Below are 23,843 nucleotides of genomic sequence, written 5' to 3'. Positions count from 1 at the left end.
GAGAGTTTATTGAAACAAACCATGGGCACCAAGTATCTGAACAATATACAAAAGGGTTGTTTTTTTTGTTGCAAATTAGGGTTTTGAAACCCTAATTTTTGCATACTCCGAGCAGCAAGTTGATTTTCTTCTTTAGTGCTTGGATTAGATCAAGCTAAGTTGAAAGTGTCAAAAAAACATGTATGCTCTGATACCATGTCAAAAAATGACCGAGCAACTAGAGAGACAGTAGGGTTTGCAAGGAGGAACATTGAGCATGTGCGGCAAACATTGAGAGGAGAAAATAAGAGAAACTCAGATGAATGAATGAAATAGTGAAGTGAATCTGATACAAGGGTGTCGTAGCATGAAGGATGCCCTGGAGCAGGGAGACTGTCAAAGAAGCCTTTGAGTTTACAAACACAAGAATGATGAGGTGTCACCTGGAGCAGGGAGACCGCCGTTAAAGAGGAGCCTTGGAATCCACAATGTAGGGATGATGATTGGTGATGCTTGGAGCATGATGATTGCCATTGGAGGATAAGGAGCCTTTGACTCTGCAAATGCAGGCTTGATGAACATTGATGCGAGCTACTGGGGAGTGACGTCGGAGAAGAAGAAAGAGCCAGAAACTGAAAATGCAAATGTAGCAGCCTCTAATGATGAAAGTGCTAGTTGTGATGTGACGTCAGATGAAGAAGGATGAACCAGGCTGCCTAAACCCAAGCAATAGTGGTCTTTGGAGTTGTCTCCAACTGGAGGGGGAGATTTCCTATTGTAGAGGAACCACTAGGAAGTCAAAATGCAAGTAGGGCTTGGAGATTATGTGGCTTGCAAGAGGTGGAGTTGATGCCAAGAGGTGGAGTGTTGTCGCCAAGGTGTGAATGGTCGCCAGATGGAGAGGAGAAGCTACTGCCACCATAAATGCAGCCTAGGAAAGTTGGAGATAAGCACCTAGCAATAGGGATGGAAGCCGTGGAAGGAGAGAGAGAAAGGTGACAATCTCACGAAGTGAGTGAAAGAAGTGGTTGTGTTCAAGAATGAATGGAAGGTACCATATATATAGGCACGAACAGTCTCGAGTCTCGCCCACTGAAGTCTCTCGTATGGTGCTCCGACACTCTTGGAAGACCCTAGAAAGCCTTTTTGGGGTTGGAAATTGAAACCAAAAAATGGGAGTGAAGAAGGCAAACTATGCGGAATGATGTGGTTTCTCAACACCTCCCCTCAAGCCCAAAAAGAAGCACAAAAGAGGAGTGAGATGAAGAGAATAAGATCCATCCTATAATCCAAGACCACCTGAAAGGAAGCCTGTGAAGATAGTTGGGAGACGAGATGAGCAGTAGAACTTGAAACATAACCTCAGGTGAGAAGCCACTAGCTCCATTCCACCATGCCGAAAGGAAACAAAGGCCTATATAAAGTCGCACTGAAAATCCAAGGACCTCGATCAAAGATAGATCCTTTAGAGATTGGATAGAAGTAGAGGAAAGGACTGCTCAAAAGAAAGCTACTCCTCGAAAGTAAATGATGGTGGGTGAGGAACTTCGAGAGTACCAGGGTCCCCCTTTGAAACGGGAGGAGTAGGAGTCTCCTTGGAAGCCGAAGAAAAGGGAGATACCCCCTCTGAGGGCAAAGGAAAAAGATCCCCCTCTGTGAGAGAGAGGGATTCCAACTCATGGATCATGGACTTTGAGGTATTTGAGGATGAAGGAAGTATTGTTGGTTGTGCCGAAGAAGTTAGCTAGGGCTTGGAAGGAGGAGAAGCTAGAGAGTGCCTAGAGGTGTCTTCTTGAATCTAAGGAGAAGAGGGTGGAAAAGGAGAAGGCTCAGGGTGAGCCAAGGGTGGGGAACAGTTGTGGGCTCGCAATGGAGTGGACTATGCAGGAGATGCGGGACGTGGTAGCCGCTGGATCCGAAAATGGGTGGGAGAAGCCTCTACGTAAGGTGGTGGTCTCCAAGACTTTTTACCACGTGATATCTTAAGCCTCCGTTTGCTCGTGAGGACTTAGTATGAGTCGGATGCGTCTTATTGCCTTGAGCATAGTAAGCTAAGATCTGATATAGAACAATCTTGGTGGCCCAAAAAGGAGAGGCAACACAAGGAGTGCTTGGTGGAAGATGCATATACTTCGATGGGATAGGGGGCAAAAGTCGATGTCGATAATCTTCGGGGGTGTGTCTGTTCTTGTTACAAGAGGAGCATTGAGGGGATGTGCAATCTAACAGTGGAGAAGCCATGATACCATAGTGGCAACTCGTAAAAGGGGGGGTGGAAGGGAGAAGAAGGACGTCTCCCAATAACACAACGGAAGTGGAGTGATAATTAGATGTTGATGCCGATCTTGCAACCTGTCTTTGCCTTCATTAATGCAAAGGATCTTCGTAGCTCACTAAGCACCTTTGGCTCTGATACCATGTTAAGAAAGCATGTATGATCTGATACTATGTCAAGAAATGATTGAACAACCAGAGAGAGAGTAGGGTTTGTAGGGAGAAACATAGTGTGTATGGCAAACATTGAGAGGAGAAAAGAAGAGAAACTCAAATGAATGAATGAAATAATGAAGTGGATCTAATACAAGGGTGCCATAGCACGAAGGATGTCTTGGAGTAGGGAGACTACCGAAGAAGTCTCTGAGTCTACAAATATAGGGATGATGAGGTGTTTCCTGGAGTAGAGAGACTATTGTCGAAGAGGAGTCTTTGAATCTGCAATGTTAGGGATGATGACTGGTGATGCTTAGAGCAGGGAGACTGTTGTTGGAGGACGAGAAGCCTCTAAGTCTACAAACATAGGCTTGTAGACTAATGTCAGCCGCCAGGGAGTGACGTTGAAGAAAACTGAAGAGCCAGAAACTGAAAACACAAATGTAGCAGCCTTTGATGATGGAAATGCCAATTGTGATGTGACGCCAAATGAAGGAGGATGAGCTAGGCTGCCTAAACATAAGCAACAGTGGTCTCTGGGGCTGTTGCTAACTAGAGGAGCAGATAGCCTACTGTAGAGGAACCACCAGGAAGTCAAAACACAAATAGGGCCTGGAGATGATGTGGCTTGGAAGAGGTGGAATTGACACTAGGGGGTGGAGTGCTGTTGCCAAGGTGTGGATGGTCGCCAGTTGGAGAGGAGAAGCCGCTGCCACCATAAAGGTAGCCCAGGGAAGCTGGAGACTAGCGCTTGGCAACAGGGATTGAGATAGTGGAAGGAGAGGAGAGAGAGATGACGGTCTCACGAAGTGAGTGAAAGAAGTGGGTATATTCAAGAATTAATGGAAGGTGCCACATAGATAGTCTCAAGTCTCGCCCACTGAAGTCTCTCGTATGGCACTCCGACACTCTCAGAAGACCCTAGAAAACCTTTTTAGGGCTGGAAACTGAAACTAAAAAATGGGAATGAAGAAGGCAAACTGTACGGAATGATGTGGTTTCTCAACAGAAAGTGCTTCTTGGATGAGAGATAGATAGGAGAGTGGAAAGCATGTGGCTGAAATTTCAATATCAAAGCTTACTTGAAATGAAGAGAGAGACCTTCAATATATAGATATGGGGCTTGGGTGCTCAAAAGTGAAAAGTAGAGGTTACAAATGGCAAGTGTTTGCTGAAAATGACAAGTATAGAGACACTTGTCTCTTCAAAATGACATGTGCTATTCTAGATGCCACACGTCACTTTTCTAGAGAAAGAAACTTCTAAACCTTCTACTTTAAAAATCTCTCAAATGGTTAAGAATTTGAGATAGCGGCTAAAGATAAAATTGTTCCTTGTGAAATTCAAAGCCTTTGATGCGAACATAATTTCCATTTGAGCAACTTTCAAAAATCGTAATGTCCTAAATTTTGAAGTTGCTAGATTTAGATACTAGAGAGCTTCATTATATAGGTTCACAGGTTTATGGTTTGTTTATTTTATCATGAGCATTTGGTTTCACATTCTAAAACCACTCATTATATGGGTTTCTAGTCAATGTGACTATCGAGTGTTAAAGTCTTAGTCATATGAGCTTTCTAGTCAATCTGACTACCTGACTAAACTTTTAATTTCTCTTAGGCATCTCATCAATGATGACCCAAGTATACCTATAGGGCGTTTTGGCCATTGGCCACCCTTACATAGAAAGATGAATATTTAATCGTATGTTGAAACGCTTAAATAATACAAATCGCCTTTCAAAGTATATGAGCATCAAATTAATTTGAATCATTGAGCCAATATGTCTTGGTAACAATCAGGCACACACAAAACAGGCTTGCAAACTGGCAGGTAGACTTGCAAACAGACATAATCCCAGGGAGAGAAGTTTGCAGGCCTGTGAGACACAGTCACAGTGAAGCAGAAACAACTGACCTGAGAGAGAGAGAGAGAGAGAGAGAGAGAGAGAGAGAGAGAGAGAGGGGGCAGTGCAGGTCATAACTGCAGCACAGCAGGTTCCGACTGCAGCTTGTCAGGGTTCCTGAGCAGTCAGAGAAGAACATAACTGCAGCACATAAGGGCTGCATATCGGCCTACGCTATTGCTGGACTGAACACTGTATTTATTGATCAGGTAGTGGAGGCTCAAGGACTGGATTCTGATGAGGAAAAGGAAATGGTTCTGTGCACAGCGGAAATGGTATCGTATTCTGATGTGCAGCCACCTGTTAAATGCAGCAAACATTCTGTAGATGATTCCATGGTGGGTTCTAAGGGTCCTTTCCCTTCAGAGCCTCCTGTGCGCTCGTATGCGCAGGTTGCTACCCAATTTGGTGATTCCTAGGACTTGGATTGGGACCACCTGCTGGAATTTTGCCAACACTTTGCTCGGTGAATATGTTGAACATAATCATTGCAATCTCCCAAAATGTGATGCAAAGGATATTTTGGATACACATGTGGACATGTAGAAAGTGTTTTGCTCCTTGTGTGCATTTTATGAGTGTGGAGTCATTCTATTTTTCACTAGCCGAACTCCAGTACTTTCTTGGATTTGTCGGTGATTGACCTCCATATTGCACAGGGATTGTGAAAGAGATATTTGTGGGTTCCTGGGGCTTCTATGAGGTATGCTGAAATCGGTGCAGAACCGAGATGATCTATTGGGCACTTGCCTCTTTTCTCTGATAGACAGCTGGTGCATGTGCTGCCATGGAGACCCATGGCTGATTTTCAATGTTTACTCAAACAGGATTGTCCAATATGGATTACGGTGGAAAACTGCCCTGCTGTTTATTGGCCTCTCTTAACAGATGCAATGGCAGCCATTGGTACTGTTTTGGTATCTCCAAGTATGAGGGCAGCAAACTGAAATTGACTGTGCATGTTGTGGGGCAGTGAACGAAAGAGGGCCAATTGGTTAAGACTTAATTGCTTTGGTATGCATCCATTATGGTTCAAACTTAAATGGCACACTTTTGCTGGTCACTCTTTCTCCAATGGCAAACCTGGCTACTTCATGGATGAGTGCCCAGAGAAGAAGGGTGCAAGTGCTGATCACAATATGGACACAGCATGATGGTTGATGCATCGAGCATAGATGACCGACCTAGACAAATAGATTTGACTAAGGGCAAGCAGCCCATGTTACCTTTGGTTCATGATGAATCAAGATGGCTTGATGTTCAAAATAAAGAAGGCAAGAAGGTTGTTATTGAGCAGTCAACCAGTCCATTGGTAGGAGGCCAGGATTCCTTACATATGTATGTGTGTCAAAAGGATAAGTCCCGAGATGTGCCAAATGCTCCTATTATGGCTTCTTTTGGTTCTAAGTTGCTTGCACATTTGCAATTGCATACTGAGTGATTGTGGGATCCACTTGCCCATCTAGCATTTGATAAGCAGGGTAAGGTAATTACGCCATGGGATTGCATATACCTATGCTTAGCTTGATAAGCCCTCTTTATCCAGGACTGAGCATCATGGATAGAATGCTTTTGTAGTGTTAGTTGATTTTTTGAACGATGGGATACTTGGGGTGTTGGTAGAAAAAGTTAAATCGAGGTAGGATCAGCCTTGAAATTGACTTTCTTTTTGCTAATTTATGGTCACCACTTGGAATGTTCATGGGATTTGCTCTCACAGCAAAGAATATGACATGTGGCGTATTTTGCATGAGAATAAATGGAATGCATTATGTGCTATTGAGCACAAGTGTCACAATGAAGTAGGTAGAATTGTCGAATGTCATGGATTTCGATTGTTTGATGTTGGGGATGTTGAAATGTATTACTTTGGTATCCTCATGGTTGTTCATGAGAGATATCACTCGGTGCTTATGAAAAATGATATGTTTGGCCATTTTTCAATATTTGAAATTATGTTTGAAGGTGAGGTTTTATGGCTGGTTGGCGTCTATGCATTGAATGATTCCTCGCACTGATGTGACTTATGGGGTTGTTTGAAAGCAAGCTTGTCCCTTGGTAGACTGAGCTTGGTGATGTGTGACTTTAATATGTGTATTGACCTTCGCAGTCTACCTTTGAGTACTCAGCAATGGATGCACCAAAGGGCCATGCTTAGGATGATTTTGCTTTGGCCATTGTCAAATATGATCTATGGTCTTGGATTTGCCCATTAGCTTCTAGATTTACCTTTCATTCAATGGAGCCCCCTTTTCAGCCATTGTCTACCCTCTCCAGTAGGTCGTCTTTAATTGTCTGGACCCATTGATCCTAGAGCACAACTCTTGGTGGCTATAGCAAGTTATTTTTAACCTTCGGAGACTACTAAAGTCAAAACATGGCAGTGAGAAGAGTGCCATCTACTTTGGGAGGCAGCCACATCAAAATGCAACATCTTTTCTTGTTTTTTTACAGGTCTTTTGAGGGATATAGATGGTAGACTGGTAGGATTGGCAAGTTTGGATGAAGAGGGATGCCCATAGAGACTACGATGATCATCGAAGTGATGACCAAGACTGTGAAGACCCGTGTTTTGACTGCTATGACTATGAGGATCAATTCATAAGACCATCAAGAATGGCATGATCATTGTAATCGTGTAGATTGCATGGATTGATGCAAAGGCCCTAGATCTTGTGATGTAGATCGAGATGCAGACTATGATCGGTCTCCCTTCCATCCACCATCCCTTCGTATTTTCTATTACGAGGATGTGAAATTTTGATGCTTTGCTTAACATTAATTAGGTCATTACTCAAATGTGCAAAAGTGAGGTGCACATGTGATATGCAAGTTAGTTATTTCACAATGACGGGCCAAGGACCCTGAGAAGTTAGTGTGAGTGCCAAAGGGAAAAGTTGTAATAAGTTATTCTTGACAGGTCTTACCTAGTGTCAAATTTTGGCCTATAAGATTTTATTAGCCATTAATAGTAGTGGTGGTGAGATTAGGAACTAGGCATTAATTAATTAATTAATTAATGTGAGTTCAGGGGCTAATAAATGCTTAGGATTGCTTGGATGACAAATTGGCTCTTAAACATTAAAATGAAGTTTCTTAGCTAAGGCCTTTTCGATGTAACTTTATTGACATTTATTAGTTATGAGCTTATAGGCTTAAAAGATACTAAGCTTGGTCATAGCAACAAATATTGGATTATTACTTTTATGGCTATAGTAGCCCAAAAGTTGTGGCAAAAAAGGTAGGCTGCTCATGGGCCATTCACACTACCTTGATTCCCTTGTCACTTATCAAGGGTCACTTAAATGACCACTCACTTGTCTCAGAAAAAGTCTCAACTACTTGGGGTACAAGCAGAGGTGTGAACTAACATAAACATATTGACAGGTAGTTGCAGACAATTCAAAGTTCAGCATGAACACTAATAGTCAAGTCCCACAGGCATGTAGATGAAATCCTAGCACTATCAGATATTCCTTAAGTTTTAACCTGTAGACATGGAACCACATGACAATACCCACAATTTGCATAGGGTCTACTCTATTTAGAAGAGCATTTCGATGAGAGATGATCGCCATCGCAATGTATGTACTACACATTAGGATTGTTTAAAGGACTTAATTATGTCTCGATAATGTTTAGGAATTCATGTTGCTACTTCCACATTTGCCATGAATTTTGTATTTGTTGATCAATCCCAAGGTTAAGTTTTCCCCTACTAGATTGGATTCATGACTTGGCATTCTTGCCTTTTTTATTGCTACTCCTCTCTTTATGCAAGCCCTCAAATAGCTCTTCCAATCTTGGATCCCTTTTCTTTGTAGAAGAAGATGGCTGATTTGATGATTACTCTTCATCTATTTTTGCAAGCAAAAGGGTGAAGATGTATGACTTTGCATTGATTTCTTTTCTCAATTTCTTCATGGAGACGAGTTCTATATATTTTATTGAGATATTGGCAATCACACCCAGCTTAGCCTCTTTGTATGGAGCAATTGTGGGCTCAGGATGTAGAATCCCATATGCAAAGTGGTAGAAAGTGCAGCCCAATCTATCCCTATAAAGCATTGTACTTGCTCTCTTTTTTAATGTAATGTCATAGTATTTTTGTCCTTCCAGTAAAGTATCTGTGTCATTGTCAACACACAAGATTGTGTTTATGAGTCCAAGTCTCAATCTTGGAACCTAATTCACTTATGTGGCAATCAGTCTTAATGTCTATGTCCTCATGAGCTTACTCTTCCTCTTTCAACCTCCATAGCCATGTCCTAGATCCATGCATTTCAACATGGTATCAGCCCAATTAAGCATGGCCTAGCTCATCTCAGCTTCCTTCTTTGCTCTTCTAGCTCTTCTTCATCATTGCTCCAACTGAAGGTCTCATCTTCCACCTCTATTTCCACTTGACCTTCTTGGCAGCCATAGCCACCAGCATGTGCTTACCTTGCTTGGAGCTTTCATATCACTCAAACCAAGCCATATCTCACTGATTTTCCTTCTGGATAATTGTTCCCCTACTTCCTAAGATTCTCTTCACACTTCAATGTAGTGAATCGGTGGACTATACTTCCAACATTGCAAATTCACCATCGTTGCCTTGTTTGTGCCTGTTCCTGTTTGTATTGATGGCGTGTTGCGCGTAGGTTGTAATCTTGATATCTACCATAGGGCAATTAAAGAACTACACCCAAGCCCTCTCCCACTCAGAGGGTTTCCCAAATAGGCATCTCTATAAGGTGCAATAAGCAAGAAGAGCCAATAAAGGAGAAAAATGAGGATAAAGAAAAAAGTAACACTCAAAATAGAGAGTGTGACCACCTTAACAAAGGAAAAGTAGGTTATTGATGCAAAAGAAAAAATGTCTACTCTTAAGATGAGGGAGAAGGGAACTACTAAGGTTGGAGAGTACCCAAACCCCAACCAGCAACTAAAGGTTGTGGATAAGGTCAAGGAATGGATAAAGGAAGCATAATCTCACTTACAAGATATTAAACATATAATTGAGGATGAGATCAATGAACTCTCAACCATGAGCCTACCAATCTCTCTCCCATGTACTTAAGAGCAGGAGAGCCAACATCATCACACGCATAGCCGCATAGGCAAAGCATGCATACCATGAATAGGCAAGCCATCCAAGAGCATTGGTAGGAAGCCCATGAAGCAGAGGAGGGAAAGATGATTGGCAATTTTCTAACTACACTTTTCAAGGATGTTGTTTGCTGTTCCTCCCTTCCCCACATTTACAAGAATATTCCAGATCCCATCTAGCTCTACTTGCATAGCTATCAACTCTTGTTGAGTATCCCATGTGTGGTCAAGAAACTTGCTAAAGGAACTAGTGCCTTGAGCTTTTAATGCTTGGAGTTTCTCTTCCATTCCCTCATTTGTAAATTGAGTGTCGAAATGTCAAATGCACAATCTTGTTGAAGTTCTCCAAGGAGTCTCAAAATTCCTTTAGGACAGCTGGTTAGGTAGATAGGGTTATCCATGGGGCTTGAGCGGAAATGTATTCTTTCTTGATTTGTTAGAGCTATCACTTGATTAATGAGCTCATGTAGTAGAGTTCTTTCAATGATTGATCTTCCAGTTGGTCTCTCAAGGCTAGGGTTTCCATCCTCCTTTGGGTTTAGAACTAGGCAACCACTTCTCAAGTGCATGCACTTGTAGTGTCCCTTTTTCTAAATACCTGTGTCATGATGGGGTTCGGATTCCTTACGGGATCGGTTTCTAGTTTTTCTTTTATTCTAGTTTCTTTTTGCATTTCTTTGTGTCATTCCTTGTTGTTCTCAGTTCTTAGTGTGAGGTAGGTTATCAATCAATTGCTTAAAGATAAAACAATTTCTTCTTAGCTATGCAACCTAGTGCAATCATATCCTTGTGTGCGATCGAGATTTCTCCTTTTTTTACAATGAAATTGTGATTACATGTGCTGAAGGTGATTACTGTGCTCAATTAGGCTTTCACTTTTCCAAACACAAGGTGTGCGATTTTCAACAAATTCCTTAAAAGTGCAATGGGCTCTTTTAAGGTTTCAATAACATGTTCCCTTGGCCTCAACTTTGCTTGCACTTTTGTTGTGACAATGTGATTTTTTTGTGCAACTAAGTTACCCTAATCCTAAGGCATGCACTAATCCCTTGTGCAAGATTTTCCTAAGCTACATGTGCAAATATCTAATTAGGGTACCCCAAAGGATGTGCCTTAAATGTGCAAGGCTAAAACTTGCCTATTGTTAGAGACTGTCATCCCTTGGAGGACAGGCATTCTTCAAAGATAGGTTGTGTATATATGTGTTTCCTGTCAATCAGGCATTCAAGAGCAGTTTCATCAGTTGTATGTGCTGTGGGTGACACATGGCAGTTGTGTACAGTCCGTACAGTCAGTTGTATTTACTGTAGGTATGCCACGTGGCAGCGCTGGGACAGGTCGCATGTGTGATGCCACATCAGCAGTTTCCTACGCCAAGGTGCAGTCAGACATGCTGCTGGTACAGTCGGCTGCAGCCAACAGCATATTTTTTGTCATTTCTTTTCAGGCTATTTATTGCCTGCTGCCTTCAGCACACAGAAATACACATTCTGATTGCAGGATTCCAGATTTCCGATTGTGGAGATTGCTGCACATACTTAGAGGTTCATAGCTCGTGAAATCTTCAAGGTGGAGACATACGCAGACATACACTCCACCCGTGTACACATCTGCTTCCTTATTCAGCATTCTTCATTGCAGATTTTCTGTGTTCTACTGTTTCTTTCTCTCCTCTCTCTGTTTACTCTATCTCTTAGTCTTGGTCATACGCTTCCGCACCGCTACACTCTGACATTGTAAAAAACCCTGAAATAATAAACATATGGCTTAGATCCAAAATATGCCTCATAAGGTGTCATACCAACAACAACGGAAGTAGGAGATCAATCAAGGATGTGGACTGCAATAGCCATAGCCTCAGCCCATAGACATTGAGGTGTCTGTCTATGCTCCTTTATCGTATGGGCCATCTCGATCACACTATGATTCTTCTGCTCCAATATGCCATTCTCCTGAGGGGTGTTTGTGTTGGCAAACTCCTAGTGGATACCACAATATGCATAAAAATGAGCAAGCTCATTAGAAACAAGTTCTCTGGCCGTATTTGATTGTAAGCTCTTCAGTTTCCAGCCCAATTGGTTCTCCTCAAAGAGTAACCAATCCGTGAAGTTGGAGAAAGCCTCCGACTTCAGCTTCAAAAAATAAGCCCGTATCATCCTGTTGTAATCATCCACAATCAGCATGAAATACAAGCTCCCCTTAAGAGGCTTCATGCACGTTGGTCCACAAAGATCGGTAGAGACAAGCTCCAAGGGTACTAAAGACCGCCTCGAAGCCTTGTTGGGAATAGCATCACGAGTTTGCGCTCGGATTGAGTTTGAGAGGTAAGAAGAAGAGAAGTCAAGGCAGAAGAAGACCTTAACTTATAGACTACATTCTCCTCATAACTTGAAGAAAGAACCTGTCTCGATCCACGATCAAGAATCCACATCAAATTCAACCAAGAGACTGAGGGTACAAATCTTATGCATCGAAAGTAGACGGTATCCCGAGGCTAGCACATAAAGCACCTTAGATGTAAGGGCACCATCTCGCCCATCTGGAATAAGCTATATGTTACCCTATCCTTGAATAGGGATAGAAGAACTATCGCTAATGAGAATTTGCCCATGCAAAGGCCGCAAATGAGCAGCACCTGCTGTAGAAGGAGTGATGTGCGGGGATGCACCACTGTCAACAATCCACTTCCGAGTGTATGGGGCCATGAACATATTATCAGAGGCCTTCGGGATCGATGCTTCAACCACCTCCAAGTGGAGGAAAGTAGGTGATGATAGAGCAGCTACCATTCCGGAATCCTTTGAAGGTTTCTCATTCTTCTTCTTGTCAAGGCAATCCTTCTTCTAGTGACCTGTCTTGCCACAAATGTAATAGGTGAACTCCTTTTCCTTGTCCTTCTTCTTCTTTTAGTCCTTCCCCTTCTTTTGAGAGGACTGACCAGCCAAGGCCTCAGATTTAGAAGTATTGGTCCCTTTCAACTGCTCCTCTTGGTCCAAGACCATAGGAACCAACTCCTTCCACCGAAGAGTCTTAGACTGCCTTGAAGCAATCAAGGCGTAATAAAAGCCATTGAAATGGGGCAGTAACTCTGAAAGAAGAGTTATTGCCATATCTTCAGAAGTGATCACCTTCCTTGTATTTTGGACCTGCATCTGAAGTTGCCTCGGCTTGTTAATATGCTCTCGCATAGAAGATGACTTGTTGACACTTGTAGTCCTCATCTGCACTTCCAAAGAAACTCGTTTCATGACGGTCATACGATTATACATCTGATTAAGCTTCAGCCATATCTCCCGAGCCAGTGTCAAATGCTCAATATGAGAGAACAACTGTAATGCATGAGAGAAATAAAAACGAGCGAATGTGAGCATTGAGTTTGTCTCAATGTGCCTGAGCCTTTGCCAACTCCAACTTATCATTGTAAGAGAGTCTAGACACACAAAGAAGGATGATGAATAGCTTGCATAACAAGCTCTATCAAATCATAGGACTCCAAAATTGCAAGCATCATAACCTGCCAGATGCGGTAGTTCTTGCCATCGAGCTTTTGATATGATAGAAGAGCTGGTAACACAGGCATCTTCCGGTCCATGATCGCTTGAAACTTTGTCTCGGCCTTAGAAGGCATCTTCACCTACAATGCCTATACAAAACACAAAAAGCAGCCCCCTTTGACTGTGTGAAAGCAGCCTGCTAGGGCTCTTCGCCGTTCGTCCTGCTCCTTCTTCACCCACCAGAGGTGATGAAAATGTAAAATCTGCACTTGGAAGGCCCAAAATGCAGCCTCCTTCCTTCTCTAACAGAAAAAATCAGCAGTAGCTTCAACAAATCTACTCCTTTCTCACATGCCCACACTTAGTTTTGTTTTGATGCAGAGCCCTCTTGCTCGCACGTGAATGCTGAAAATGCAGCCTTGTGTCGCGCTGAAATCTCCTCTTCAGGTAGGTCCACCCTTGGTTAGTTGTGTGTGCAGTTGTAGTAAGTTTGCCACGTGGCAAGTGATCGTATAACTCGAGATGCCACGTCAACAGTTGGGACACGTGGCAGCTGTGCAGTCGACAGTTTTTTTTGCAGTCAATTTGTTTGGCACGGTCGTGTGCAGATTTATTCATTTTCTAAAAATGGGTGTTATGTTCCAGCCAGCCCTCACACATTCACACAATTCTGATCGCAGATTTTAGGCAGAGATCATGTAGACAGCAGCAGACTTCGAGGTGTATAGTAGGGTGACATCATCATGGAGACCTTGACTCCTGACGTCGTAATAACCTTCTTCGGATCTAGAACATCTTGAGTCTGCTTTTGCAACAGCTTCAAATCCTCCTCATTGGAAAACAACTGATGGGCAGTAGGGAGAGACTCCCCACGATATGGCAGACAAAGAGCCTTGCCCAGACTTTTAGGCGTCAGAAGAATAGCAGTACCACAAACAGAACCAGACCTCTTACTGTAAGAGCAATCACAATAAATGCGTGCAAAACAATAGGATAACCATAAATAAGAGATCGACCGGAATAGACACACACACTCTTTGTCTTGGTCATTTGGTTTCGCACTGCTTCACTTTGACATGGTATCAGGAATGTAATGAGTGATTAGACTGCCACGTGGCATATCCAATCTGCTCTCAACACACAAAAACTGCCCTCGAATGCTTGTTTGGCAGGGAATGCATGTACACAGCCCATGTCTGATGAATGTCTATCCAAGGAATGACCATATCTCTAACACCCCCTCTCTAATTTTGGATGCGGCATGAGGTTAAGGGATCTAGAATGCTGTCGAAGTAGTTGGTGGAAGCGCCTTTGTAAACAAGTCTACTAGGTTATCCTTTGTCTTGTAGTAAACCACATTGATAGACTCATCTAGAAGCTTCTCCTGAATGAAATGGTATTGGGTCTCGATGTGCTTCATCCTAGCATGAAACACTGGTTTCCGGGCCAAGGCAATGCAACTTTCAAGGTCGCAATGAAGGGTAGTAGGACATGTTTGCTGGTACTAGGTAGCTAAGCTCCTCCAATAATCTCCGAAGCCATACCGTCTCGCATATAGTAGAAGACACCGCTCAATACTTTACCTTAGTCGAATATAAGGCAATCGTGGGTTGCTTCTTACTGCTCCATGAAACAGCACCTACACCTAAGGTAAAGCAAAAACCTATGCAAAGTGTTTAAGTCTCAATTGTGGTGCCCAATGCTATTCCACAATGTAGCTAAATTCATGAAGCATTGTGATGAGTACCAATAGACCAAAGTCCCTACTCGTGAAGACAAAATGGAGTTGACCCCGATAATCACATACCAACTATTCGAGAAATGGAGAATTGACTCCATTGGTCCAATCAGCCCTGTAGCACAATATTTATAAGCCAAGTACATCATGTTGCCACAAACTACCTTACCAAGTGGGCAAAAGATTGAGCAACTCACAAAAATGATGCTAGGCCCACAGCTAAGTTCCTTTTTGCAGCAAGTAATCTCATGGTTTGGTTGTCCCATAGAGTTGGTTAGTGACCAAGACACAAATTTCATCAATGAAGTGATCGCTCACTTGTCATCCACTTTCTTAATAATCCATAGAAAATCCTCACCATATTATCCTCAAGCCAATGGTCAAGCCAAGTGTACAAACAAGATCTTGGTGAGTGTCCTAACAAAAGTAGTTTCTACCTCATGCAATGACTGGGATAACAAGCTCATGGCATCTTTGTGGGCATGTAGGATAGCCTAAAAAATAGCCATGGGATAGACTCCATTCAAATTGATCTACGGAATTAAATCTATTCTACCAGGAGAGTTCTTTGTTTCTAGCTTGAGAATAGCAATCCAAGAGAGATGGGGGGACCAAGAAGCATGAGCAAATCGGTTAGTAGAGCTAGAGTGCCTATTTGAGACTCGTCTTATTGCAACCCATACTCTAATCTATGAAAAGGAACAATGCAAGAGTTGGTTTAACAAATAGATCAAAAAATGAGACTTTGGCTAAGGAGACCTAGTCTTGCTATGCTATGTTAAGGGACACAAGCAAAAAATGAAATTCAAGGGATTGCGACCTTTCAAGGTTTGCAATATCAATAGAACAAGGAATGTAGAACTTAAAACCCTAGAAGAAGAGGGCATAGGTTTTTTCAATGGAAGTTGCATTAAAAAATGTTACTCTCCCTCACATTGACATCACCAGCCCAATCTAAATAGCTCCAATCTGTAAGCACAAGATCTAAATTATCTATACCGCATGAATACAAGATCCCTAAGGTCCCCCTCAGGAATGGCAAAATCCTCATAGCAGCTTACCAATGTACCTTCCTAGGTTCAATCATGAACTCGGCAAACAAACCTACAATATAACGTAAATCCATATGAGTATTCAAAAGCCAAATCAGGGACCCAATAAGCTACTTGTAATAGGTAGCATCTGCCAAAGGTGAATTAACATGGGCTGTGGCCTTCCAGTTTGGATCCATAGGAGTTGATATGGATGAAACCAGCCTTCCTTCTTGGAATGGGTGGTGATAACGTGATTTAAGAGTTAATTACAGCAATAAATAAATACACATAAAACGAAATACACACTTTACCATAACATTCTTGGACAGTAGACTCCCTGTTGGCCCCAAAGCTGGTGCCCCTTGCGGTATTTCTTTAGCTTTCATTCAATTGGAAGGAGTACAACTCGAGATTCTTCAATCTCCTCCTGCCAACCAATTACTCTTGCTGTCATAAATGACCAGCAAGCCTTTTGGGTCATTTGCCCCTTGATTCACCCAGGACTTCTTTTCCAATTTGACCCTTGGTTGGCCAAATGTTGCCCCGAATCAATTCGGGATGGGCTGGCTCTTGAAATCCCTTGATAATCTTCAATTATCAGCTGCTGATTTCAGTCCCTTGAGCCTTTAATCTCTTGCACGGATCCCAAGTTGGCTGCTAAACCCTAATTTCTGCTGTAAATTAGGGTTTACTGCAGAAATTACAGATCAGCCTACCAAAAATGGCTAAGATCTCCGAATGGCTAAGAATTGCTGAGAATGGCTGAGCATAGGCTGAAGGAGATGAGAGAATGCTGTAAAGAGAGAAAATTTTGAGATTTGTCGCGAAGAACTGATCAAAATCAGCTGCTGCCCTGTTGTACTAGCCCCAAACGGATGCACCAATAAGAATAGGAGCATCAGAGACTGTGATCTTTAGGAGAAAGTGCATCAATAGCAATTGCCAGCTTCCCAAGGTCGGGAATATGTAATCTCCATCACCAAAATGGTCTCCAATGGCTGGGAAATGGCTCCAAAAGCTGGCAACAACAGTCCAATACCTCTTTCCAATAGATCCAAAATGAAAAACCGAGATTTCCCTCTTTCTTCAGCCCTATTTAGCCTTTCCCCCACTTGCACGGGAAAGTTTTGCCAAGTGGCAGCTTTCTTAATCCATCAATTTTCAGCCATTTAATTAATTCAGCCCTTAATCCATGCCGAGAAAATTGACCTTGCCCATCCAAAAATTAATTGGCTAGGCCATTTGCAACCCAAAGTGGTCCCATGCATTAATTGACCCTTGGACAAACATTAATCCATTAATTAATGCCTAGTCCCTAGTGTCACCATTGACACTTAATGACCAATTAATGGTCCTAGGGGCAAACTAACACCAAAATTCACCTAGATTCTAACAATTGTAACTTGTTACAACTTTTGCCTTTGACACCCATCTTTTTCATAGGGTCCTTCGGCCTTCAACTGTGAAAAAGTAGCTTGCAGCTCACATGTGCATCTTTTAATTGCACATTTGATTAATCCTTTAATCAAATGTCAATTAAACATAAGCAAAGCATCAAATTTTCACGTCCTCGTGACAATGGACTTGCATCCCTCCATCTCAAACGTAGTCAAGAGCTCTTGGACGTATTGCTGTTGGGAGATAAAGATCCCCATCTGAGTCTAATAGATCTCATGTCCTAAGAAGAAATGGAAAAGTCCCATGTCCGTCATCTTGAACTGCTCGTGAAGTGTTGCCTTTGTTTCTTGGACCATTTCTACATGATGACTTGTCAAAATCAAATCATCCACATAGAGCGCAAGCAAGGCTCATGCCCCCTCGAAAGTTTGTCGTGGAGTGCCAATACCTCAATCTTTGTTGAAGAAACGAGCCTATCTTCTCGTTCCAAGTACGTGGAATCTGTTCGAGGCAATAGAGGCCCTTCTTAAACCTGTATACCCTACCATCCGATGAACCAAAGCTAGGAGGCTGCTCAATATAGATCTTCTCCTTTAAATCTCCATTCAAGAAGGCAGTTCACATCTAGTTGATAAACTGTCCATCCCCTATGGGTAGCCAAGGCAAGAATGGCGCTAATGGTCGCCATCTGAGCTCTAGGTGCAAAGGTATCATGGAAGTCGATTCTTGGGCACTATGCAAAACCTTAAGCAACAAGGTAAGCCTGGTGCTTATCCAAAGTGCCGTCACCACGGTATTTGGACTTGAAGACCCATTTGATGCCAATAACCTTCTGATAAGAAGGCCATGGCACAAGAAACCTAGTGCCATTCCTCTCAATCGCCTCCAACTCTTACTCCATGGCCTTTTGCCAATGATTAGATTGCAAAACCTCCATGGAGATTGGCTCCCTATTCTGCAAAGCACGAGTCATCAAACAGTAATTAGTGCAAATAAGCTCGGTGGAATGTATTTGGGTCCTTTGAGAACGTTGCGAGCCATCCTGTGGCTGCAACTCCTCAGGGATCCCTTCAATCTCAGCATCATGGGTGTATCATGGAGGAAGCCGGATCTCTCCTCATCACTCACCATTTGTTGAAGTCTCTGGAACATTGTAGTATTGAAGCACTAGGGGAAGGCAATGCTGAAGCAAACTCCTCATCCACTGAGGAAGGATCCTTGACAGGCACGGTCTTTGAAGAACAATTGTTGGCGCCCAACGGTGCTCCTCACGTCCCTCTGAGCTAACACCTCCACAAATCAAATATCTCAACTCGTGTAAGCATCTCGCTTGACATGATCATATAATCGATAGCCTTGGGATTGTGAGCTATAGCCCACAAACAATTGTCTTCAGGAAGCCACTTCAAACTTGTCTCATTGCATCTTTGGGATGTGAACATAAGCATCACACCCAAAAACTCTGAAATAAGAAACATCAGGCTTAGACCCAAAATATGCCTCATAGAATGTCATACCAGCAATGGCTGAAGTACGGGATCGATTAAGGATGTGGATAGTAGTAGCCACAGCATCGGCCCATAGAAATGGGGTGTCTCTTGATGCACCATCATGGTGCGAGCCATCTTGATTACACTTCGATTCCTCCGCTCCAATATGCCGTTCTCTTGAGGAGCGTTGGTGTTTGCAAACTCTTGGTGGATACCACGATCTACACAAAATCTAGTAAGCTTATTAGAGACAAATGCTCCTTCCTTTTCTGACCGTAAGGTCTTTAGCTTCCTTCCTGATCAGTTCTCTTCAAAGAGCAACCAATCCTTGAAGTTGGAGGCATCCGAGTTTAGCTCCAAGAAGTAAGCATGAAATACAAACTCCCCTTAAGAGACTCTGTCCTCATAGGTCCACAAAGATCTATAAAAACAAGCTCTAAGGGTGCTAAAGTCCTCCTCAAAGCCTTGCTGGGAATGGCATCATGATGTTGTTTTCTAGGAATGCAGGAAATACAAGGTTGCTAGCTCACCACTATGTTCTAGTGGCCAAATCGAGCATACCAAAGCTTGGACTAAGCTTCAAAAGTAAGAATAAGAGAGGTCAAGGTAGAAGGAGACCTCAACTTGTAGACTCCATTCTCCTCGTAACCTATAGAAAGCACCTTTCTCAATCCACGATCAAGAATTTGGAAAGAATGTGCATCAAACTCAACCAACAAGCCAAGAGCACAATTCTTATGCACTAAAAGCAAATGGTAATCCAAGCCAGGCACATAAAGCACCTTTGAAGTATAAGTACCACCTGGTTTATCTGGAATAAGCTACATGTCACCCCTATTGTGTATGGAAACAAAATAGCTATCTCCAATGAGAATCTTGCCATGTGAAGGCCGCAAATGGGTAACACTTGCAGAAGAGGGAGTCATGTGCTGGGAGGAATCATTGTTAACAATCCAATCGTGGGGTTGTCAATGCAGCATCAGAAGCCTTTGGGGTCGATGCCTCTGACCTCAACCACCTCCAAATGGAGGAAAGCATTTGATAAGGGAGTAGTCACCGCTCAAGAATCCTGTGAAGCCTTCTCCTTCTTAGTATCCTTCTTATCCTTGGCAGGGCAATCCTTCTTCCAGTGACTTGTCTTGTCACAAATGTGACAAGTAGATTTCTTCTCTTTGTCCTTCTTTGGTTTGTCCTCCTCCTTCTTGGTATCCTTCTTATCCTTGGCGGAGCAATCCTTCTTCCGTCCTTAACTTTCTTCTAAGAGGATGAACCTGTCAATACCTTGGACTTGGAAGCATTTTTCCCTTTAAATTGTTCCTCCTAGTCCAAGACCATAGGTACTTAGTAGCTACTAGAGTCTAGTATCCAATGCTTAGTGCTCACCGGACTATGGGGTTTGGACAGATTATTCACACGACATAGTTACATGTATCATTGTATCTTGATTTTACTTATAGATTATTATGCATCTTGGTTCCACTATTCTTGATGTCAGTCTTTAGATCATAGATGATTCATGAGTCATAAATTATAATTCATTTTGTTGTCTTCAGTTTTGAAAACTGAGTCTTAGCTGTGTTAAGTTGTCTTAAGTTTTAACCATTGAGTCTTGACTCTTCGTGACACGTGTAATGAATCGTGATTTTAATCATATGACATAAAGACTCAAAGTTTTGTACGAAAGTTTTTACATATCCACGTAATACCGTATTTATTTTAGTGTACAGTCCAAAACATTTTTTCCCCTTTCCAAAATTTGGTTGAAACTCCGAAACTCTGGTTTTTCCCATTTTTGTTTCCCCTGTTTCTGAAACTCCCCCATACTATGATAGTTGCGACTCTTTTGTTGCATCTACCATCTCTTGAGTATGATGTGTTTTACACCGACCATCTAACCTCTCCTGTTTGGGACACCATTGCATGAGAGGAGTTATTCCCTACGGTATTGGTGTAGGATGTGCAACATAAAGAGAGAGGATCAAGAGGAGCAATATCCATTAGTCGTGCTTTTGTGGTTGGCATATCATCCAAGAAAGGACAAAAGAAGAAGAAGAAAGGGCAAAGTCTTCTTTTAACTTTGATTCAAAGAGAACGAGTGCAAAAGATTTCCAAAGTTTCCACACTAAGGAAAGATCCCATATCTCTAGAGAAGTGCTCAAAGAAGCACCCTCACCTTTGTCCTAGTGCGAAGGAGTCTGTCTTTTCATCCAAATCCACTCCTGCCATTATGACCAAGTCAGTCTTCCTTCTTATCCATTAGGTGGAGGACTCTTACTCACCTTTCTCAACTTCAGAGAGATCTTGGCTCATGGATTATGGTGCTTTTAGTCATATGACCTACATATGTGATCAGCTCTAGGATCTCCTTTGCCAAGGGGACATCATCACTATATGTGACGTATCATCAATGCCTATCAATGGTGTTGGCATCATGCCTATTTTACCGGACCGTCCATCTACAAGTTCCGAAGTAGAGATCTCCCATGTTCTAGATTTGGACTTCTATCTCCTCTTAGCCTATGGCCTTACCAATCTTGATACTTGGGTTATCCTCATTGGCTTAGCCATCTTTGTTAGGTCATCTTCACTAGCTCGGCCATCTTTGTTAAGGTTGCTACCTCCCGAGCTATTCTTTGGGCAGGTTGTGCAGAGCATGGGCTTTATCGATTCCATTCCCCTTCTTTTGTGTCCTCCTTGGCATCTCCTCATTTGCTTGACCTAGGAAACTACCTTCTCTTCCACAGATTCCTATCCATCCTCCACCTTCTCCTCTAATGGTTCTGGATCTGTTTCAAAGGGGGATTCCTAGGATCATGAGAAACTCTTTCAAGGATGCACATCTTCTCAAGGTCTCTATATTGTGCAACGACTACTTTTCCTCTTCTTTGAGCCACTGTTGCTTGCTGCTAGCATGCCCCTCCACAGCCTTTGGTTCTTGGTCTATTCTGGCAGGAGTGCTTGATAGCTCCTTGCTATTGTCTTTTGGCTGGATTAGAGACCGTCATGCTATTGGGCCGGTGATCTTCATTGACGGTCTATATTGATATTCACATGGTCAGATCTTCCATCGAATATGCTACTTCTCTCACTTTTGGCTACATCCAAGATCTGAGACGGGATGTTAGGAGACATATTCTTTATGGCTTGTACAATGTTCTGTGTACATCTCCAACTTGCAAGCCTTAGTTTGAGGCAGATGAGGACATATTCGGTTACTGTTTTAGTCTGCTCGTTCATCTTGTGTCTTAGATTCCTCCAATTCGGGCATAGCAAATGGAGATTAGAGCTTCTAGACCTTGATCATCTCATCCACTGGTTCATCTAGCTTGTTCACACCACACCTAATTCATTAGTGGAGTGCATTTCTCATTCTAGCTACATGGACAGCTAGGCGGCATCTTCCACAATCTCGGTGGCTAGTTTGAGGTGCCATTTTTGTGGCATCCATTAGATTGGCATGTTCTTGCCTTCATTGCCTATATATAGGCAGCCCAGCCCATGCCTCCACAGATGCATTAGATCGTCATCTAGCCATCATCATTCTTACTCATTTTCCTTGGCCAGATTTCCATATTCTGCCATCAATGTGGTGCCCTCAGTGTGGCACCTCTATAGGATGCAGGGACTGATTGTGTGCAGCCTTGTAGCAATGTTTTCCTTCAGTTTCTTTTGCATTTCATCTGCTTTGCTCCTCTTTGTGTGTTCTTGCACTTTAACAGAGTCACACTAGAATGGGCAAACAAACCGCAATAGACCACAATATTATTATAGGAACATTGGGGGACTACATGAAAGGACTTGAAACACAAATTGATGTATGAGCTCTACTCTGCTCGAGGCCAATGCTTCACGAAAAACATTTTTGAGGGCCGATACAAGAAACCTTGAGCTTGAAAATTTGCACGTTCGCTACCAAGGCTTTGAATGGCACTCTGCCAAAATATAAGAATCGGGCACAACTTCATCAATTTTGAAACTTTCTATTGCAAAATTTTGGGGTTCGTGATTGGAACACTACTCGCAGACATTTTAAGCTGTTACTATGGGGGCTACATTCTTTGGTGTCAAGCTAGACCTGCTGCTTGTCAATGATCTTAGTAAAGAGGGGTTTTTCCTGCTTCAAATGCTACTGTTGGGAATTGCATTGCTTAGCTTAGCTTAGCTTTTTCTGAAGTTGACGGGTATTTGGTCTCGGTGAAATGACAGGTACATGGGGTTACAACACTTCTTCCGAGAGAGAAGCAGCGTCCCAAGTTTCACGAGTGCATGTGTTGGACTTGCCAGACTTCTGCGCAAAATTGAAATAGTAATGCGGATTCACCTCAGGATGTAAAATGCTGAACCGTGGCTTTGAGATGCAGCGGCCTACAGCACCAGCTGTTTCGGGAGACTGGCATGATTGAATCATCAACCTCATTCATCATGGAATATCACATGACTAACGTTTTTCTCAAAACCCTAGCTCCAACAGATCTCTTGTACCTCATACTCCACCATTTTATCGACGTCTATAGAGAGAACTTGATAAGCAACATACCAGTCAATTTGAACCATACATTTTAAGCATTTGTAGATGATCTAGCAGTAAAACTTTGTCTTCAATATTTCAGTATGTCCTCATAGTTAATAGTGTAGTATTAGAATAGATAAACAATGTTCTGGGATATCCAAGAAATTACATCAAGCTAACCAATGCTCTTGTTACTCGTAGGGTAGTGCTGTTGTAATGCTCTCACTATTGGTAGGGTAGTGTTGAATAAAGACCAATTTAGGATATCCAAGAAATGTTATTGACAATATGAGCCATGTAACTAAGCTTTGTTACTATTGTTATAGTTGATGTGCACTCTTGGGTAGCATAATTGACAAACCAAGACATGTAACTAAGCTTTGTTAGCCTTGCTAGTAATAAGGAAAGCTATTGTAAGAGTTGATGTGCACCCTTGGGTAGTGTAATTCAAATTACATCAAGCTAACCAATGATCGCTACTTGTCCAATTACATTGTGCACTTTGAAGCAAACAAACATCATGCATAGTTTTTGTTGGTCACTTTGCAAGTAATATTTAGACTAATTTGTTTTGTTCAATACCCACATTCACGCCACACACCCTTTGTTCATCCCATATATTGAAATATGTAGTTTTAATACATAGATGTATATCTTGTTTGAACAAGTGAATTGGTTCTAAAAATGTTGTGTGAGGCTTGTGTGACAAAATTACAATAGGTTCAAACAATTAATTTTGATTTGTCTTTTGAATCTTGATTTACTTTCATGTG

General features: G+C 42.3%; 1 protein-coding gene across 1 annotated transcript in view; it reads left to right on the top strand.

Annotated features, from left to right (window-relative positions):
- LOC148037614 (ribosomal RNA small subunit methyltransferase G) overlaps positions 1-23,162 on the top strand; it is a 77,421-nt gene extending 54,259 nt beyond the window's left edge. Inside the window, exon 9 of the mRNA XM_087676568.1 lies at positions 22,767-23,162. Coding sequence (XP_087532694.1) covers positions 22,767-22,867 — 101 coding nt within the window. The 3' untranslated portion in view covers positions 22,868-23,162. The remainder of the gene's footprint in view (positions 1-22,766) is intronic.
- Positions 23,163-23,843: the final 681 nt, after the last annotated feature.

This window comes from Lygodium microphyllum, chromosome 4, assembly GCF_053477565.2.
Source record: "Lygodium microphyllum isolate KBCC chromosome 4, Lygodium_microphyllum_v1.1.10, whole genome shotgun sequence".
Taxonomy (NCBI): domain Eukaryota; kingdom Viridiplantae; phylum Streptophyta; class Polypodiopsida; order Schizaeales; family Lygodiaceae; genus Lygodium; species Lygodium microphyllum.
Note: the sequence above shows the minus strand (reverse complement) of the source record. Positions and strands in the feature narration are given on the sequence as shown.